This window comes from Electrona antarctica, assembly GCF_951216825.1.
Source record: "Electrona antarctica genome assembly, chromosome: 19".
NCBI lineage: Eukaryota > Metazoa > Chordata > Actinopteri > Myctophiformes > Myctophidae > Electrona > Electrona antarctica.
The window spans coordinates 6,340,814-6,358,281 of record NC_136800.1 but is presented as its reverse complement, the minus strand read 5'-3'; the positions used below and the strand labels follow the sequence as shown (position 1 = coordinate 6,358,281).

At 43.3% G+C, this 17,468-nt stretch overlaps 2 protein-coding genes and 1 long non-coding RNA gene across 3 annotated transcripts in view; 1 reads left to right on the top strand and 2 right to left on the bottom strand.

The window, feature by feature from the left end:
* Positions 1-17,468, bottom strand: part of rc3h1b (ring finger and CCCH-type domains 1b) — an 85,921-nt gene that overhangs the window by 16,881 nt on the left and 51,572 nt on the right. The gene's annotated exons all lie outside the window — the stretch shown is intronic.
* LOC306943712 (semaphorin-4D-like) lies at positions 4,911-6,622 on the top strand (the record flags this gene model as incomplete). The annotated part of the gene is given in 3 exon segments (XM_079530241.1): positions 4,911-4,915; positions 5,135-5,826; positions 5,829-6,622. Coding segments are annotated over 3 exon segments (1,491 nt in total).
* Positions 12,560-16,101, bottom strand: LOC306943191. The gene is made up of 4 exons (XR_013792365.1): positions 15,004-16,101; positions 14,276-14,412; positions 13,661-13,748; positions 12,560-13,460 (listed from the first exon to the last, which is right to left on the bottom strand). It is a non-coding gene; the product is annotated as an uncharacterized lncRNA (long non-coding RNA).

The following is a 17,468-nucleotide window of genomic DNA, read 5'->3' as shown; positions in this document are numbered from 1 at the left end:
AAACGAGAGCTGACTGTCCAGGACAACACCAAGGTTCCTGGCTGTTGGGACAGACGTTACCAGGGCGTTGTCTACGGAAATAGTTAGCTCCCGCATAGGGCAGGACTTAGCTGGGAAGAAGAGAAGCTCAGTCTTGTCTGGGTTCAGCTTGAGGTGGTTGGAGGACATCCACTGTGAGATGTCAGCCAGGCATGCAGTGATGCGCTCTTCCACCTGAGTGGCAGAGGGGGGGAAGGATAGAAACAGTTGTGTGTCATCGGCATAGCAGTGATAGGATATATTGTGAGCAGAGATGATAGTGCCAAGGGATTTGGTGTACAGTGAGAAAAGGAGGGGACCAAGTACAGATCCCTGTGGGCATTAAAGGCATGTGGTATGAATCCATCTCTGTCTTTGACCAGATAGTGGCCTTGTGGCTAGAGTGTGTGCCCTGAAACTGGGAGGTCGGGGTGCGAGCCCCGGCTGTCTCATACCAAAGACTGTAGAAATGGGACCCAACGCCTCCCTGCTTGGCATTCAGCATCAAAGGGTTGGATTGGGGGGTTAAATCAACTAATCAAATGATTCCCCAGCGTGGCTGCAGCTCACCGCTCCTTGGCTGCGGCTCTGTGGTCTGACTTATTCATATAGTTGCATAGCATGTTAAAATAAGTTCAACTGGAATGAGCTTTTCAACATGGAACAGACCTTGCTGTAATGATGGACTGAAAAAGAAAGTTCTCTGTGAAATCCTCACAGTGAACACAATTCTGCTCTGTCCATGACACTGTCCATGGTGCTGAATCTCTCATCTCACAACAGAGACTGCATTTGAAAGCTTAGTTTATTTAGTTTTTAACTCAAGGCTTTTAAGTACATTTAATATTGAGATGTTAATGTTAATTCCACACATTGTTTGTTGTGTTATTTACAAGATGGTTTGGCCACCATCAAATTGTTGCATGTGTCGTAGAGAATTGTAGTTGAATATGTTTACACGATGAAGCAGCATGACTGTTGTATTTTTAAGTACCTTTGTAGGATAGTGTTAGGTTGAGACTGGCTCATGGACTATTACATCACCATGGTACATCGGTCAGAATACACAGACAAGGAGAGTTCAGTTTAAGCCTTTATTTTCCTTTGCACACACAAGCATTTAGGGTTGGGCAAGGAGGTGGTGAGGCATCACGGTTATGGTTTTTACTAAAAGACAATAGAAACATAATTATTATACAATTCAACATTACATAAACAATGACACCTAAGACAATTAGACTCAAAGGGGGGGATGGGTAGGCCTATCACTACATATTAGGAGTACACAAACATGGGAAATACACATTCAATATTATCTAAGTTACTGATTACTAAGACTAAAGTGACTATGTGCACTGCGCATTACACACACTCAGAGTTTCAGGAAAACAGATTAGACTTACATTTAACACAAATAACCAATAAAATACAATATACAAATGAACATGAACAAGCTGAACTCACTTCAATGACGCATAACCAAGGCGCTATATAAATGCACCATTTACCATTTTGTCACTGATGGAGCCAGCATACAGGTCTGAGATGAAGGTGACTGCTCCGTGAGGCACCATACCGATCAGGCCCTTCAGGGTGGAATGAGACTTGTAGGATGAGAACATCTCGCTCTGAAGAGACACACTGTCTGGCTGTTGGCATCTCAGCTCTGTGCAGTCGACAATCATCTACAAAATGAAGTAACATCAAGAATTATTTTTTAAACATCAAAGTGATGCAGAGAAAACAGATCTCAGGTTTTAACAATGTCTGGTGGAGAGATACATTGAACTGCCCATGCTCACACAACATTAAGACTACACTGCCCTCTACTGACCACCCTATGCGCGCTGTGGACCCCCTTTCCATCTAGACCAGAGGTGGGCAACTTTGGGATGGAGATAGTCCATGAGCCGGACAAGTTTTCATTACGAAATGAGTGGGCAAAACCATACCTATATTAAATTGTTTAGAAGGTCAATATAAGTAAATTAATATATGATAACACTTCCACAGGAGCAGCTTTTTCATATTTATCACACATTTTGTTATTTTCACCTATATACATGATGGGTGAATTAGGATGAAAAAAATTAAGAACTAGTGATCACCATGAAACTTCCCTAGTTGATTAATTACATGAAAACAATGATTTATTGTATTACAAGTTTTCTGAAATTGTATATTTAAATATGCAAATTAGGCATTATATAGGAAAATATGCCTGATTTTGCCTAACTTTCCCGAATCAATATTCATATTGGATTGAATATTGTATTGACAGTCAACATTCTTATTTCATTTTGTTAACATGTCAAAGTCAAAGGTTTTAAACGAGGGAATATTCAATGTCCATATAGTAGCCAATGTATCATCTAACTATAAATGCAAAGTCTGTCTGTACAGCTGTACGTCTGTAATCCATGTAACACGAGAATCGTTCGCCCCACCTAATTCAAATTCGACACACGCGTTCCACACCCCCACAGGGAGTGCAGTGCCCGGTGTCGAGTCGGTCGGACCCCCGGTTGTCCAGAACCGCCACAAAAGGCCTCTGCCTGGGCCACAGCTGACATCACAAGGCCTCTGCCTCTGCAACTCCATATTTGGGCATGCCTAAATACGGGTTCGTCCCACGGTCCCACCGACTTCTGACATCTGCATAGAAGGTGATACCGCTGACATCACTTCTGACATCACCAGCTCAACAGAATGATAAATTGGCTAATAGATAGCCAATATGCACAAAGGTACCCGAGCTTACCGCAACCGGATGCGTGACGCACAACAACGTGCACAGAGAGCTGAGTCAGACAAAGCACGAGATGCACGCCTAAAGCTGCAAGATCTGTGGTTGGTGTCAAATTTGCACACTCAATCCACGCATCACCCTGTGTCCAACTGACATCAGTTTCCAGTGAGACCCTGCTTCGGCATGACTGTCAATATGTCTCAGGGCCAGACACTACACCGTGTTGGCGTCTTCTGCATGAGGGACTTCTTCAGCCATGGCCAGTTCTATGTGGCGGCCAGTAGGGTTAGCAAATCAAGCAGGCATTCTTGCTCGAGATGAAGAGACAAACAAGAAGTGCCAGTTTATCAGCAATGTTGTTTTTAAAGAGGTCCTTACAATATAAGTGCAGTGCCCAATGTCGAGTCGGTCAGACCCACGGTTGTCCAGAACCGCCACAAAAGTCCTCTGCCCGGGCTCGCCCAGAGCACTGGTAAATTCAGTCCTTTATTTCCGAGTCAGTCAAGTCTGCCTCTGTGATAATCAGGTCCTCTTGGGGTTGGTTATTGCATGTTTGTAATTTGCACATTGATGTACATTTCAAGCCATGTCAAGCACATGCATCCTGGGAGCTTGCATTTGCAACTGCAGCAGCTGCAACACTACATCAGGAGCTGGAGATCCCTGCATCCATTCGACAGTGCGCCAACCATCATCATTTCTGACTCCCTCTCCAAATGCCAGCCTGGTAGTTGGCACGCATGGCATGCATGAAAAGACAGTCCTTGGCCCTGGCTCGTGTTATCACACTATAATAGTGTTTCTGATTGTATCTCTAGAGTTACAAAACGTAAAAACACATGTTACCACTCATATTAAAGCTTAGAATGGTGAGCAGTTTTCTATAGCCATTAGGAACATGTTGGTTCTTAGCACACACTTCCAAAATGGCAATATTTGCAAGCCTTATTTTAAATTTCTTAGATGTGTGTGCAAAATACTGCATTAAAAGCCCATTTAAGCATATATGGAAGTTTTGTGGACGTAAAATAACCATTCCAATCAATTCCCCATATTTGAATTATGCGGAAAAGTGGTTTCATTGGTCTCTGCACAAAGTAATGTTCAAAAGTTGATCATATATTTGTTGTCACAATTTGCATGTGGCAATATAGGGGTGCATGTATTCAATGCATGATAACTACCACTAAGCTGCTAGTCTGCGATTGTTATCATACAAAAATGTGAAGTAGAGATGTACAGCTAGTCAAAAATTCAAACAAGAATTTGCCCACCCATTTCGTAATTAACGCGCAAATTAGGGGGGTCTGGCTCATGGACGCCACTCACTCCAGAGGGCCACATTGCATACTGTCGTAGCAAAAATAGCCAATCTACAAGCTCAAAACGCGTCGCACTGCGACACGTTTTTTGCTATATTTGAATTTAAATTGTGAATTTTTTTTGGCTATTTTTTAATTGGAATCCTGAAAAGTAACCTTTTTATATAATTTCAAATGCATTTAGTTACCGTAGTTATGTTGACTTTATGAACAAAATACAAATGGTAACCAAATGGCCTTTGGTTGCTTTGAATGCCAGCATCAGAGTTTTGTATTCTGTGCGGGCAGCGACCGGGAGCCAATGGAGGGAGCGGAGAAGGGGGGACCACCAGTTGCCCATCCCTGATCTAGACTAATGCCAGTGATTGCGTTTACCTGCATGTATCAGCGTATTTGCTCTGCCTGAACTCCCTCGGCAACACAGCCTGAACCTCCTCTTGGGACATCCAGAGTTTCAGTGAGCCCAGCAGAAAGTACAGGTAATATGTCCACAATGTTATGATCCGGCTGACCGTTGATGGGTGGATCCCGAAACGATCTGCCAGGTCAACTTCTGTGGACCCCAACGCCAGGTACATGAGGAAGAGGAAGAATTCATCCAGCGGAAGAAGAGCATGTCTCTGAAAGAGAATGTGCAAAACATAGACATTTATGTCTAGCAATGTTGTTACAGAAGAGGAAATAAAATGACATTAATTTGCCACATTGTATAATCCAGGGCAGTGGCATGACTTATGCATACTATACATATTCCTGCCATTGTACACCCCCAGTACTTTAACTTCACAAGTTCACATGGACTTGATTACACCATTACGGGTATGTGGTATAGCAGAGTTCGGCAACCTTTTTCACATGAAGTGACATGTTTTTATTTTCTTGATAGTCAGTGTGCCATTCATATCTTAAGTTTAATTATGACAACACATCAATTAATATTTCCAACATATTTTGATTGTCGATATATTATTTTCTTTCACATCAGGATGCAAGGATCAGTAGTTTCAGTCAAATAACCCACCTATCTCTCAGACTCCCTCCCCAGTCAGAAGTTCAGCAGGTTCAGCAGGCCTGCGTTGAAGACTGAGGACAAGTACTCTTGGCTCAATGATCCCAAATTCATCTACATGGACCAAAGTGACGGTGAAGGTGATGATGATAAGGTCTACTTGTTCTTCACAGAGAATGCCGTGGAATATGACAGCAAACCTGTGATATCAAGAGTGGCTCGTGTCTGCAAGGGGGATATGGGAGGAGACAGGATATTGCAGAAGAAATGGACTACGTTCCTGAAGGCTCCTCTGGACTGCTCCGTAGAGGCTGGCAGCCTGCCCTCCCTCGTCCAGGATGTGTTCCTGCTTCAACACCACAACTGGAATGAGAGCGTCTTCTATGCCGTCCTTACACCTCAGCCGAGATCGTCGCACACATCTGCAGTATGTGCATTCAGTGTGTCTGATGTTGAAAAGGTGTTCAATGAAGGACGTTTTAAGAAGCCTGTCACTGTGGAAACATTGTGGGAAAAGTGGGTGACGGTACCGGAGGGTGATGTGCCCAAAAACAGACCAGGAGCTTGCACCAAACACTCATTGGACCAGGGAGACATTCAGAAATCCCAGATGTTCATCAAGGAAAGTCCCATCATGGATGAAACTGTTCGGCCACTCACAGGGGGCCCGCTGGTGGTGAAAAAGGGGCCCTTGATGACACGGATTGTAGTGGATACTGTGTTGGCACTAGAGGAGAGAGATACCCAGTTATGTTCATCGGCACTGAAAACGGCTACATTCAGAAGGCTGTGAACTACGCTGGGGAGATGTTCATTATTGAAGAGATTCAGCTGTATGAGGATCCTAATCCTGTCAGGACTCTACGCCTCTCTTCCAGCAGGGGCCAGCTGTACGCAGGGTCAGAGTTTGGTGCTGTTCAGAGGCCACTCAGTGACTGCAGTCGCTATGAGTCCTGTGTGGACTGTGTCCTGGCCAGAGACCCTTACTGTGCCTGGGACACCTCCTCCGACCAGTGCCGCCACGTCTCCAGCTTGTCTTCCTCTGACGCTGCAATTCAGAGTCTAAAGAAGGGGGACATTTCACAATGTCCTCGCCCAGAAGAGCCAGTCGTGGCAGCTGAAGACATCGCCCTGGTTACAGGGAACAATATTCTTCTGCCTTGCCAGCCAGACTCCAACTTGGCACAGGTCCACTGGCATTTTTCGGACCAACCACTGCACTCCGACAGCAAATACAACATCTACAATGGACACCTCGTCATTCTACACGCCTCAGAATCAGATGCTGGCTTGTACACCTGTGACTCCATAGAGCAGGTCAACGAGAGAGTCTACAAGAGGACCATGGCAGTGTATCGACTACAGCCCCACACTGACGGTCGTGCTGCAGTGGGTCTTATAGTTGCCGTGGTTCTGCTGTCTTTGCTGGTTCTATGCCTCGTTGGCATGTTAATGTGGAACCGCTGCAGAGGATATATTGGGAAGCTCCTGAATCCCACTACTCCCTACACATGCAACATTTAATGACACTGCTGTGAAACTGAAGGGAATGACCGTACTGAGACTATAAGGATGCTTTCCTTTCCTCATGTTTGATCCATGACCTGCTGTGAGCCTTGCAGAACTGTTGTACGACGCAGCACAAATAAGGGATTATACAGTATACAGCAGTGTGGGGTCAGGACCCATTTTTGATTGATGACAGCATTGATTTAATTGTAATGTGTTTGTTCTTATTTGTCTTTTGGGTGCTGTACAGGAATCTTATGATAATGTGTTGTATATAGCTGGACTGAAAAAAGAAATAAGGATTTGTGTCTGAGCCCATGTTTTTTATGTAGCCTACTGTACATAGTAATTATTTTGTTTATTTTTTATAATAAAAATGCTTGTTCCAGTGAGCTGAATTGTTGTGATCTGACTTCATGCATAATGAGTTGTAGGCTACATGTCTGCATAATAGACTACTAGAATAGGGATAAAAGGTTGGTGCCTTATGAATTTAGGCTAGTAAGAAATAAGAATTATTGTCTCACTGGGAAAATATAAAATGCTGCATTTTATCAGTGTGGATGTTGAAGCCCTCCTAGCATAGTGTTAGCTCCGTTGTTTTTTGCCAAATTTAGAACTTCCGCATTAGGAGCTGGCAAATATAAGAAATCTGGTTGCCTTCAGAATAAGGTGTCATATTAATGTTTTTTAAAACACATACATTTATTTAAAAAATGCATTTATGATATATGTATTTTTAAATGGCTTATACTAGAGTACTTATATGTGCCCTAAAAGGTTGTTACCGATTTAAAATGGCTATTGATTCCCGTTAAATTGGGCACTTGGCACATTTTCCTATCCTTGGCTTGCACTGTGGGGCGTCATTTAACAGTCTCTCGAGACTCTGTTGACTTGCATCAACTAAAGCAAAAGAGGGCGCTGGTGATGGATTCTCAGATTGCCTATATTATAAGGCAATTATTATTATAGTGGTTTTATTATAGTGTTTTTCAACCAATGGTCCATCAGTGGTCCTTGAGGGGGTGCCAGGTCAAGTCAAGTCAATTGTATTTATAGAGCACATTTAAAAACAGCCAAGGCTGACCAAAGTGCTGTACACCAAGAGAAAAACAAGTAACTATACACATTGCACAATATAAAATCTCAGTTCACAAAAATATCACATATTGCTCAACACATCATGGTTATAAAAAACATCAGAAAACCCAAAGAGTAATGGCAGCAAATACAATAAAAGTGAGTGCATCAAATACAATAAAAGTGAGTGCATCAGATATAAGGCAGTAAAAAAAAGGTCCAGCCTTTTAAGGATTAAAAGGTCTGGGATAACAGGTGAGTTATTTTTAGTCTGCTTTTAAAGGTGTCTAGGGAGGGTGCAGATCTGATAGAAAAAAATTCACCTTTTGATTTGAGCTTAGTCTGTGGAACCTTAAGGAGCCCCTGATCAGTTGACCTAAGTGGTCTAGGGTTATCCGGGGGAGGAAGCAGCTCACGAATGTAGGGTGGTGCCAGCCCATGGTGGGCTTTATAAACAAATAGTAGGATTTTAAAGTTAATTCTAAATTTAACTGGGAGCCAGTGGAGGGAGGCTAGGACGAGAGTGATGTGCTCCAACCTTCTGGTTCCAGTCAGGAGTCTAGCTGCAGCGTTCTGGACAAGCTGCAGTCTAGAGAGGGAGGCACTTGAGATTCCGGCGTATAATGAATTGCAATAGTCTAAACTGGAGAAAAATGAGGGCGTGAATTACTTTTTCCAGGTTGTAGATAGATAGATCTTTATTGTCATTGCAACAAGTAATTAAATTAAATTAAACAAAATTAAAAGTGCCAACCGATCAGTGCATCATAAACTAGAATATAAAACTATAAAAGCTAATACAACAAAACACACATAACCGTACTTCACTTCAAATCCCTATTTGCACAGTACACCCTTAACTGCAGCTGTTATAGCACAAACCCTGATTGTACTTAACTTAGAACAGCACAATAAAACATGCAACGTGCAACAGATCATTTCCTAGCAGCATTTAGTGTGGCTACCGCTGTGGGATAGAAACTGTTACTGAGTCTGCTGGTCCCTGACTTGAGCACTCTGTACCGTCTACATGACGGCAACAGTGAGTGACCGGGGTGCGAAGTGTCCTTTATAATGTTCTGTGAGACAGCGGGATCTGTGTAGGTCCTCCAATGTGGGAAGAGGGCAGCCAACGATCGTTTGTGCCGTGTTAATGACCCTCTGGAGCTTTTTCCTCTGTGCTACTGTACAGCTGGTGTACCACACGTCCACACGCATATAAGCTCTCTATGGCGCACAGATAAAAGGACACCAGCAGTCTCTGTGTGATGTTATTCCCCCTGAGCACCCTCAGGAAGTAAAGTCTCTGCTGGGCCTTCTTCAGCAGCTCAGAGGTGTTCACATTCCAGGTCAAGCGGAGTCAGGTTATCATCGAAGTGGACTCCCAGAAACCGGAAAGAGGACAACCTCTCCACACAGTCCCCATTTATGATTAATGGTGGAATGTCCGTTTTCTTCCTCCTGTAGTCAATGACAAGTTCCTGGGTCTTAGACGTGTTCAAGAGCAGGTGTTTTTCTCTCTTGTTTTTTCTGTGGGTGGAGAGGAAGCATTTTATTTTACTGACTTGCCGTAATTGGAAGAAGGCTCCTTTGACAACAGCATTTATTTGTTTATCAAATTTGAGGGCAGAGTCCAGGATTACGCCTACGTTTTTTACGTGAGGTTTATTTGTCAGCGGGGCGAGGGAGGTGGTGATATTATGTGTTGGGTGTGGGGAGCCAAAGAGTATGATTTTTTTTTGTCGTTTAGCATAAGGAAATGATCTGACATCCAGGATGTAATGTCAGTGAGGCAGTGTAACATGGGATCCAGTGAGTGAGGTGGTACCCAGCTAAGTGATGGAGAGTTTTGCATTTTTGGCCTCCTAAACGGAACAAAACATTAACAGAGAGTTTGCTTTCAAGCTGCGTTTAAAAACAAAAGACACCGTTTTGAAGGTTCGTCATTGGCATCCAGGGAGTATGTGCACAGTTTTGATCGGGCAAACGGTGCCAGAGATTAGGGTTCAGGGAAGTCCCTGCTAAATGTGTTTACTAATACTACAGCATAAAAATCAGTACTTTAACCACTTTAACCCTATAGTCTATTTGAAAATAACAGATCAACAAGTTCACAGGATGGGTAAAATGCAGAGGACGAATTTAACCTATGTACTGTAGCCTATATAAATGGCAAATGGTGCATTTATATAGCGCCTATATCCAAGGCGCTTTACCCATTCACACTGTACAGTGTACACACACATTCATTCATACACCGATGGAGGAGGAAAGCATGCAAGGCACCAACCTGCTCATTGGGAGCAATTAAGGGTTCAGAGTCTTGCTCAAGGACACTTCGACACTAACTCTGGGGGAGCCTGGGATCGATCTGGGAACGTTCCGGTACACCTGAGTACTCTAGTACCCCTGAGCCACTGCCGCCCGATGTATATACATATACACGTCTCTCTCTCACTCTCACTCTCTCTCTCTCTCTCTCTCTCACACACACACACACACACACACCTATGCCATCAGATGCCAAGAATATGACGTATGACCCCTTCCCCCAATATTAACCTTCATCATTCAACCTCTGTTATTTATTTGTCCAAAGTCGGACATAAAATAAGTACCATCAAATAGTTAACGGTATATACTACTCATGCTTTATTCTCAGGATGGCGCTCCATACAGCGATCCACTGAAGTGACATGAACTTGAAATAACTGGGCTGAATGAGAACAGCACTTGATAATGTAATGTACACTGCTTACAATGAATCTAAAATGTACCTTCGCATACTTCATATTCATATTTTATAGACACAATGTAGTCAGATATATTATATTCCTATAGTATTACTTCAACAGTGAACAGTGAAAGTTATTTATTCTATTGCAATATTTTGGCCATGAAGAGAAAACACTTATCTATGTCTGACTTCCCATGTTACTTTATGCATGTGAGGTGTGGTGTCTCCATGTCATCTAAACTGTGACCACAGACAATCACACTTATTATTCTTGTCAAGGTGTGATAACTGCAACTTTGTTTTCTGGACAGTAAAGCTGTCACCGAATTAGCTCCAAGTTTCTTAACCACAGACTAGCACTATGTAGCGTCATAGTTGTGGGTCATCAGTTTAGTTGCACCAGTTGTGCAGAGTCCATGCGTCCATTGTACTGCATGAATGTAGCATACAGTGATGCAGGAAATTCTCTTTTCTATTATACCTATATAACTATAGTTATATAGTGGAAAATGTCTTCTAATAGAAAGATCTACCACTTGGTGAGATGAAGTAAAAAATAATGCAGAATGTGACTGCACTAAATGAATGTGACCAGAAGGTGGCAGTCATAACCAGTTTCAGAGCTTCAGAAATCATGGTTGTACTGACAATTCACATTTCTGACTCATGGTTTTGCCCATGACTAGGAGACTCTCATGTAGAGTAGACAAACTAATTATAAAAAAGGTTATGTACTGACAATTCACATATGACTTATAGCACAAAGTCACATACCAGCTGAAATACAGATAATGTTCACAATCTTAAGCAGCCTAACTGAAAATGAATTAGTCTATTGATTGAACAACATTCAGTGTGCAAATTTGGCCTAAACTTCACATATTTGGTGAAGATGACATGCTTATAAGCAAAAGCTAGAGCATGGTTATTGGTTAGATTTCACACGAAAGACCAAACTGAGTGTCATCGGGACAATGTTTGCTGAACAGCAGCTTCTCAGATGAGAAGTCTGGATATCCTATATATATATATATATATATATATATATAGTATGCTTTGGAAAATAGTTTAAAACAACATTAACATCTAATTAAGGCCTAATATTGAAGTGTACATTTGTCTGATAATGTACCATGTATCCTCAAATCATTGAGCTGCAGAGAGTTCTTAGGTGCCCACTCTTCCAGGATCCCAGAAAACATTCCATGGACAGATACAAGGAAAAACGAAAAGAACAAAATTGGATTTCATGACTAAGATGAATGTATCTATCATTTAATGTTGAAATGTCAACATATGAACTTCATTCATGTACACTGTACTGTATAATTTGATTGACAAGTAATAAACATGATTTTCACCTAAAAACCAAAAGGTTGTGACACTTAAATAATAAAATCCAATGCAATTTCATTCAAGGAAGAAAAATAGGAGAGAAAAGAACATGCAATGCAAAAACAAACAGAAGACAGCAACGCACAATGGATATATTCCAGCATATTAATCAGTGTGAAAGTATCATATAAACACAATTATCCTGTGTCATGTCTTAGTGTATTATTTCCAAGCAGGGTAACAACCAAAGTACACAAAAACAGTTACATGCTTGCATATTGATCACACTAGTCTATTAGGAACACTTTAATTTATAATATATTACTGAGCACTGTCAGGTTAACATACTGAATACAGGGCTTAAAGCCAAAACAAAGCCCAAGACTAAAAATGTTTTTTTTGCAAATCTGCACTGATCATTAAATTACCTCTATGAAATCCTCAGGACTGAGAACTTTAAGCCCTGTGAATAAGGCCATTTTAAAACTGAAACGTTACCCAAATAGCTCGTTGCACTCAAGGCAAATTAATCCTAGCATGCTTTTCATAAAGACACAATTGTCACGGTGCAATACATTTATAATTATACGCTCGACAAAACAACAAGCATTATGGAACAAGAGAACCAAACAAATATGACTTAATTCAAACGGGCAGTAGTTAACTTAACAACATGTGTTACTTAGGTTTAAAAGTGTTACATTTAAATGAACCAACTGATGGCACTTGCCATAGCGTGTGACAACGTGTACGTCACCAAGAGGGGGGCGGCGTCTAAAAAGCTAGGGACGGCCCCCTGGTGGGCATTAAATTCTAGCCCGCATCACTCAGAATAGAATGACGGTGGTATGTTTTTATAAATATTGAGCTCGTTCTTGGCGATAACATAGTGAACAAACACCAGGATGGATAGAAAGAACGTCGGGCCCAAATACATTACAAGGACAAGGAAAATGTTGTGAACAAACACGGCTGTGCTTAGATACTTTGTTGAACGTTATGTCTCTGCGCCCGTGCGCCGATCCAAGTCATTCTACGTCTTTTTGTAAACTCGTCAATCTGGGTTCCTTGATGCTGTCTCCATGCTGGAAAGCTGAACATCTAATTCCGTTTTCTGGCTCATTTCCTCGACGCGACCTGCTGTGGCACTTATTTACTGAGCAAGTCTGCACCATTGTGAGGTCAGTTTAGAAAAAGAACGTATACAAGCATACGGATGGTCGCTCAATGTAAACAAACCAGACAAGCCAGCAAGTATGGCGGAAGCTACCACGTGACACATATGTTGACGCCCCCTCCAGGAGATTTTGGTACACCCTATACATGCATAGCAAGAGAGTCCAGAGGTGGGTAATGAAGAAATGATTGAGCGGCATAAAGGATCATATAATACACTAATTAACCATTTTCCTATGTTCAGTCAACTCTTCATATGAGGGTTTTCCTCAGTCACAGGGATTTAACAGTTAACACGTCACACATCAAGCTTAATTCATACTTTGTTGTCTTGCTCGTCATGTCCTTGACGTCGTTGAAGATCTTGGTGTACTTCGTGACACATGTTCTGACAGGCTCCGTTGCTGCTGGTCTGGGTGCTGCGGTGCGAGGAGACCCCCCCCACTGGCCTTGTTCTGCGTTGAAACAGACAGCTTCTCAGGCTCTCAGGATGCTCACTGCTTCCATCTCAGGCTCTGGATCCTTGGTGGGATGGAAACAAAACGGAAATGTAGTGCGCATGTTTGACATTATCCATAACTTCGATTTGGAGTAAATAATTTTCTTGATTACAAGTCAACATAGTTTTCACATTAAGTAGTAACGTATTCTTTCAGTAATTTTATGAGTAGTTTACATGAGGTGAGCTGTAACACACATGGTCATATATGAGTTATAGTTACCATTGTGGCACCATCTGTGGTTCCTCTTTGGGTATAACTGGTTGATTGCGACGTCTCTCCTTAGCCTTGGGTTCCACGTTGCAGTCTTCTAAATACAATGACACAATACAATGCTGAGCCACACACAGTATGATTACTGGAAGGTGAGTTCAACCATCAGTGCACAAAGAGATCGAAAAAAAGAAAATGATACAGAGAGAAAGAAGGCAACAGAGGAAGATAGGTAGTTACCGGTAGACACAATGTCAAATGTCCTACATATCTCACAGATTTCCAATACAGTACTGTCAGCCGGAAAGACAGACATGTACATAATTACAGACAAGTATTTCAAATGTTTACCAGATTTTCCATAAGAAACCGCACTTTATACACTCTCTATTCAGTAAATATGAACTGGGATCTGACTGTTATTGTGTTTTTGTATTCTTACATAATTTTGTCCCAACGACAATTAGCAAAGATCTACAAACTTAGGACTTCACATCATCCTGTTGTAAGCTTGTAGATCTGCCATTTTTGGAAAAAATGTCCAAACTAGGGATGCCAGGTTGAAAGTTGTAAATTGCATAGCGGTTGTTCAATGCAGCTTACAGAAGTAATAGTGTGTTTTACCAGATGGTTCCAGCACCAAGAGCTTTAGAGATGTAGTGAGCCTCGTCCATGGTGAAGACAGCAGCTGCCAGGCCGTCTCTCGCCACAACCTCCTCCAATGTCTTTAACTTCAGAATCTGCATCACTGGACCAAAGATCTGCAGACAGTAGAAGCCTTCAATACACTCCAATTCTCAGAAGATTAAGAGACAGTTGCACCACCTCACATGAAGTTCAAACTTAACGTAGTCATAGCTTAACCCATTTAGACCCGAGGCCACGTCTGTGTCACCTTACAGCCTTTAACCACTTTATTTTAAACTTTAGCTGTTGAAAAATAGCAGATCTACAAGCACAGCACTGAGTACCGCACTACAAGCTTGTAGATCTGCCATTTTTGGAAAATCGTGAAAACGTGTGCAAATCTTTCAGATGGAGGTCGGTGGTAGATTATACTTTTTTTGGGGGGGGGGGGGGGGGGGGTGATGTCATGATTTAGAAGACATTTGTAGAATCGGTCGAAATGGATTAAATGGCTTTTAAATCAAGCTGTATAACTAGGCCAAGTTTGAACTTAGTGTCTAACCCTTACTCAAATACAATCAAATTCTCTCATAGAAGTTCAAGTGCTTAAACTTTACTCAAACTGTAATCCTCTCATGAAAGTACTAATAAAAGCATTCTGTATTAATCCACACAATTCTATATGTGTAAGGTATGAAATAAAAATGTCTGTCCTGATTCCACACCGGATCGGGGAATCCTCCCCAGCGATGGTCATGTTGTCATGTGACGTCTCCAAACACGGTGGGCTGGATGGCCACGCCTCCTCCACACATCAGCTTGGCTCCCTCCTTCTTGTGGTGATTTCTGTAACACAGGTTTGTTCTATCTACGGATTGTCCTTAGTTGATCTCTTTACCCTTTGAGCCGTCCGTCATGTAACTGCCATGACCTGCTCTCTGGGTAAGAAATACATAAGCTCCTCCGCCAACGTCAAGGCGACAATCCATGGGAGGAGACCCAATTTAGTCATCGCCAATTCCCAATTGCCCCAAGTGTCCTTGAGTCCCTGTTGCTGGCACCACCACCCCCACACTACTGTGTGCATCCTCCCATACACACTTGCAAGTAGCTTCTGCAGTGCAGCAAAAGGGACGGTCACTTGATCCATCGCCAGATTAAGTTCCCACCCGTAAACACGGCCAATTGTGTTTGATGGAGCGCCAGGCGAAGTTGAAGGCACCGCAGTTAATGCTGCAGTGGTGGGAGAGTACTTTACCTCTTACCACACCCAGACGCCCCATAGACAGACGTTGCTAAACGCTCAGGCGCAAGACGCAACCTAGAGCCTGGCCCCGCAAGACGCCAAGGCCAGTGACCATCACAGGGTTGAAGGGCACCTCAAGCTAGCCCGCCAGACGCGAGGCCAACTGACTGGTGACGATGATCAGCATGCAGGACTCAGTCAGTAGAAACCTGTGGACAAACTAGACATAGTTAGGGCAGAAAACAGACGGACAGACATTACTTTTTTTTGTTGATGCAATACTGGTCAGAATACTGCTCCATTCTGCTGCTCTGTGGAGAGAGGGGGTTTTATTTGTTCGTTTTCTTTGCGACTATTATTACTTGATGTTAAAAGTTAAACCCTATAGAGTAGAGAGACAGTGTCAAGTTTCTCTGTGAGGCCTAGCACATGTGGAGGAACAAGATCTATGCCTCCAAGATCCACTTCCTGCTGAAAAGGCACAAAACCAACCTGTACCAGAGGTCCTTAAGAGCTGCTTGTCGTCTAGGAAAGGTCACTTACCTGGTCGATACTCTCATCAAAGTACTACGAAAAGCATTCCGTTTTAATTCCACACAATTCTATGTGTAAGGTATGAAATAAAAATGTCTGGCCCTCAACTTACCTGCACGTCCAGATTGAGACAGCTCCTTGTTCAACTTGATGCACCCCCGTTGTTGAGGAAAAACCCTGTGCATGCAGCTGCTACAATGAACACCGCACCCCAGGTCTGTCTGAGTTACAGTCTTAGACATGTCTTGCTTCGAGGAGGGCCTCTGTCGATGGTCACATCGGCATCGGTCTTCCTCTTCAGCGATGAAGGGGAAGGCGCCCCGTCACTAAAGACGAAACGCCTCCGTACCTTTTCTACAGGGAAGCTACAGAACACGGACAGCTGCATCTGTCCGTCTGACCTATAGACAGTCACCCGCCACTGGCGCTGGACTGGCCTTCCGCCCAGCTCCCATGTGGCGGAGACACCTGAGATAACTCTGGCCAGCTGCTGACCGTTCACCTCCACGAGGTCATAACGGTTGCCACAGCGGGCTTTCCAACACCCGAAGGGGGGCGTTAGGGTATCAGGGTGTGGTGGAGTCACGAGGCACCCAGAGAACTCATGGAACAGGCTGTTGCTCTGGGTAGTCACCACCCTGGCTGGTGGCGTGGGCGGTCGCACTGGAACCCACGTCTTACTACTGTGGACGTAGCGAGTACAGAGACACCGCGCGACCGTTGGAATAAAAGCAGGTCTCCACTGCTTTCTACGCCGGTCATAGCTTGCACGCACCGGCCTCCACTCTTTAGTGAGGTGGTCATAGTAGCATGCACAGGGTTTCTCCTCAACAACGGGTGTGACATCCTTCGGGGGTCTGAGCAGCTGCTTCTCAACTACTACTAGTGAGGAAACGTCACATACCTGGTCGAACTGGCGGTACAGTTCAGGGACACACGCTGTGATGACGGCCAGGTCGTCATCGGTCAGGGGGCGGTTCCTCAGGTTGTCCACGCGGACGTCTACCTGCCTTCTGGAACGAGCCCTCAACTTACCTGCACGTCCAGAGACAGCCGGCTCGTTGATCAACCCGAGTCTATACTGCTCCATTCTGTGGAGAGAGAGAGAGAACTGAGAGAGGTGCTGCTCTGTGGAGAGAGAGGGAGAGAGAGAGAGGTGCTGCTGTGCCTGTGGGGGGAGAGAGAGAGAGAGGAGCTGCTATGTGCCTGTGGAGAGAGAACTGAGAATGAGACAGAGAGAGAGAGAGAGAGTACTGAGAGAGCTGAGAGTTGTACAAGGCTGATACTTCTGTGAAAGAGAAATGTAAAAAAAACAGATCTAACAATGAGTATTATTTATGCGACAAGTGGTTAGCTTAGGTCTGGTCAGCTATGTTGTTATAGTTTGATTCAAAATGTAATGGCCGAGCC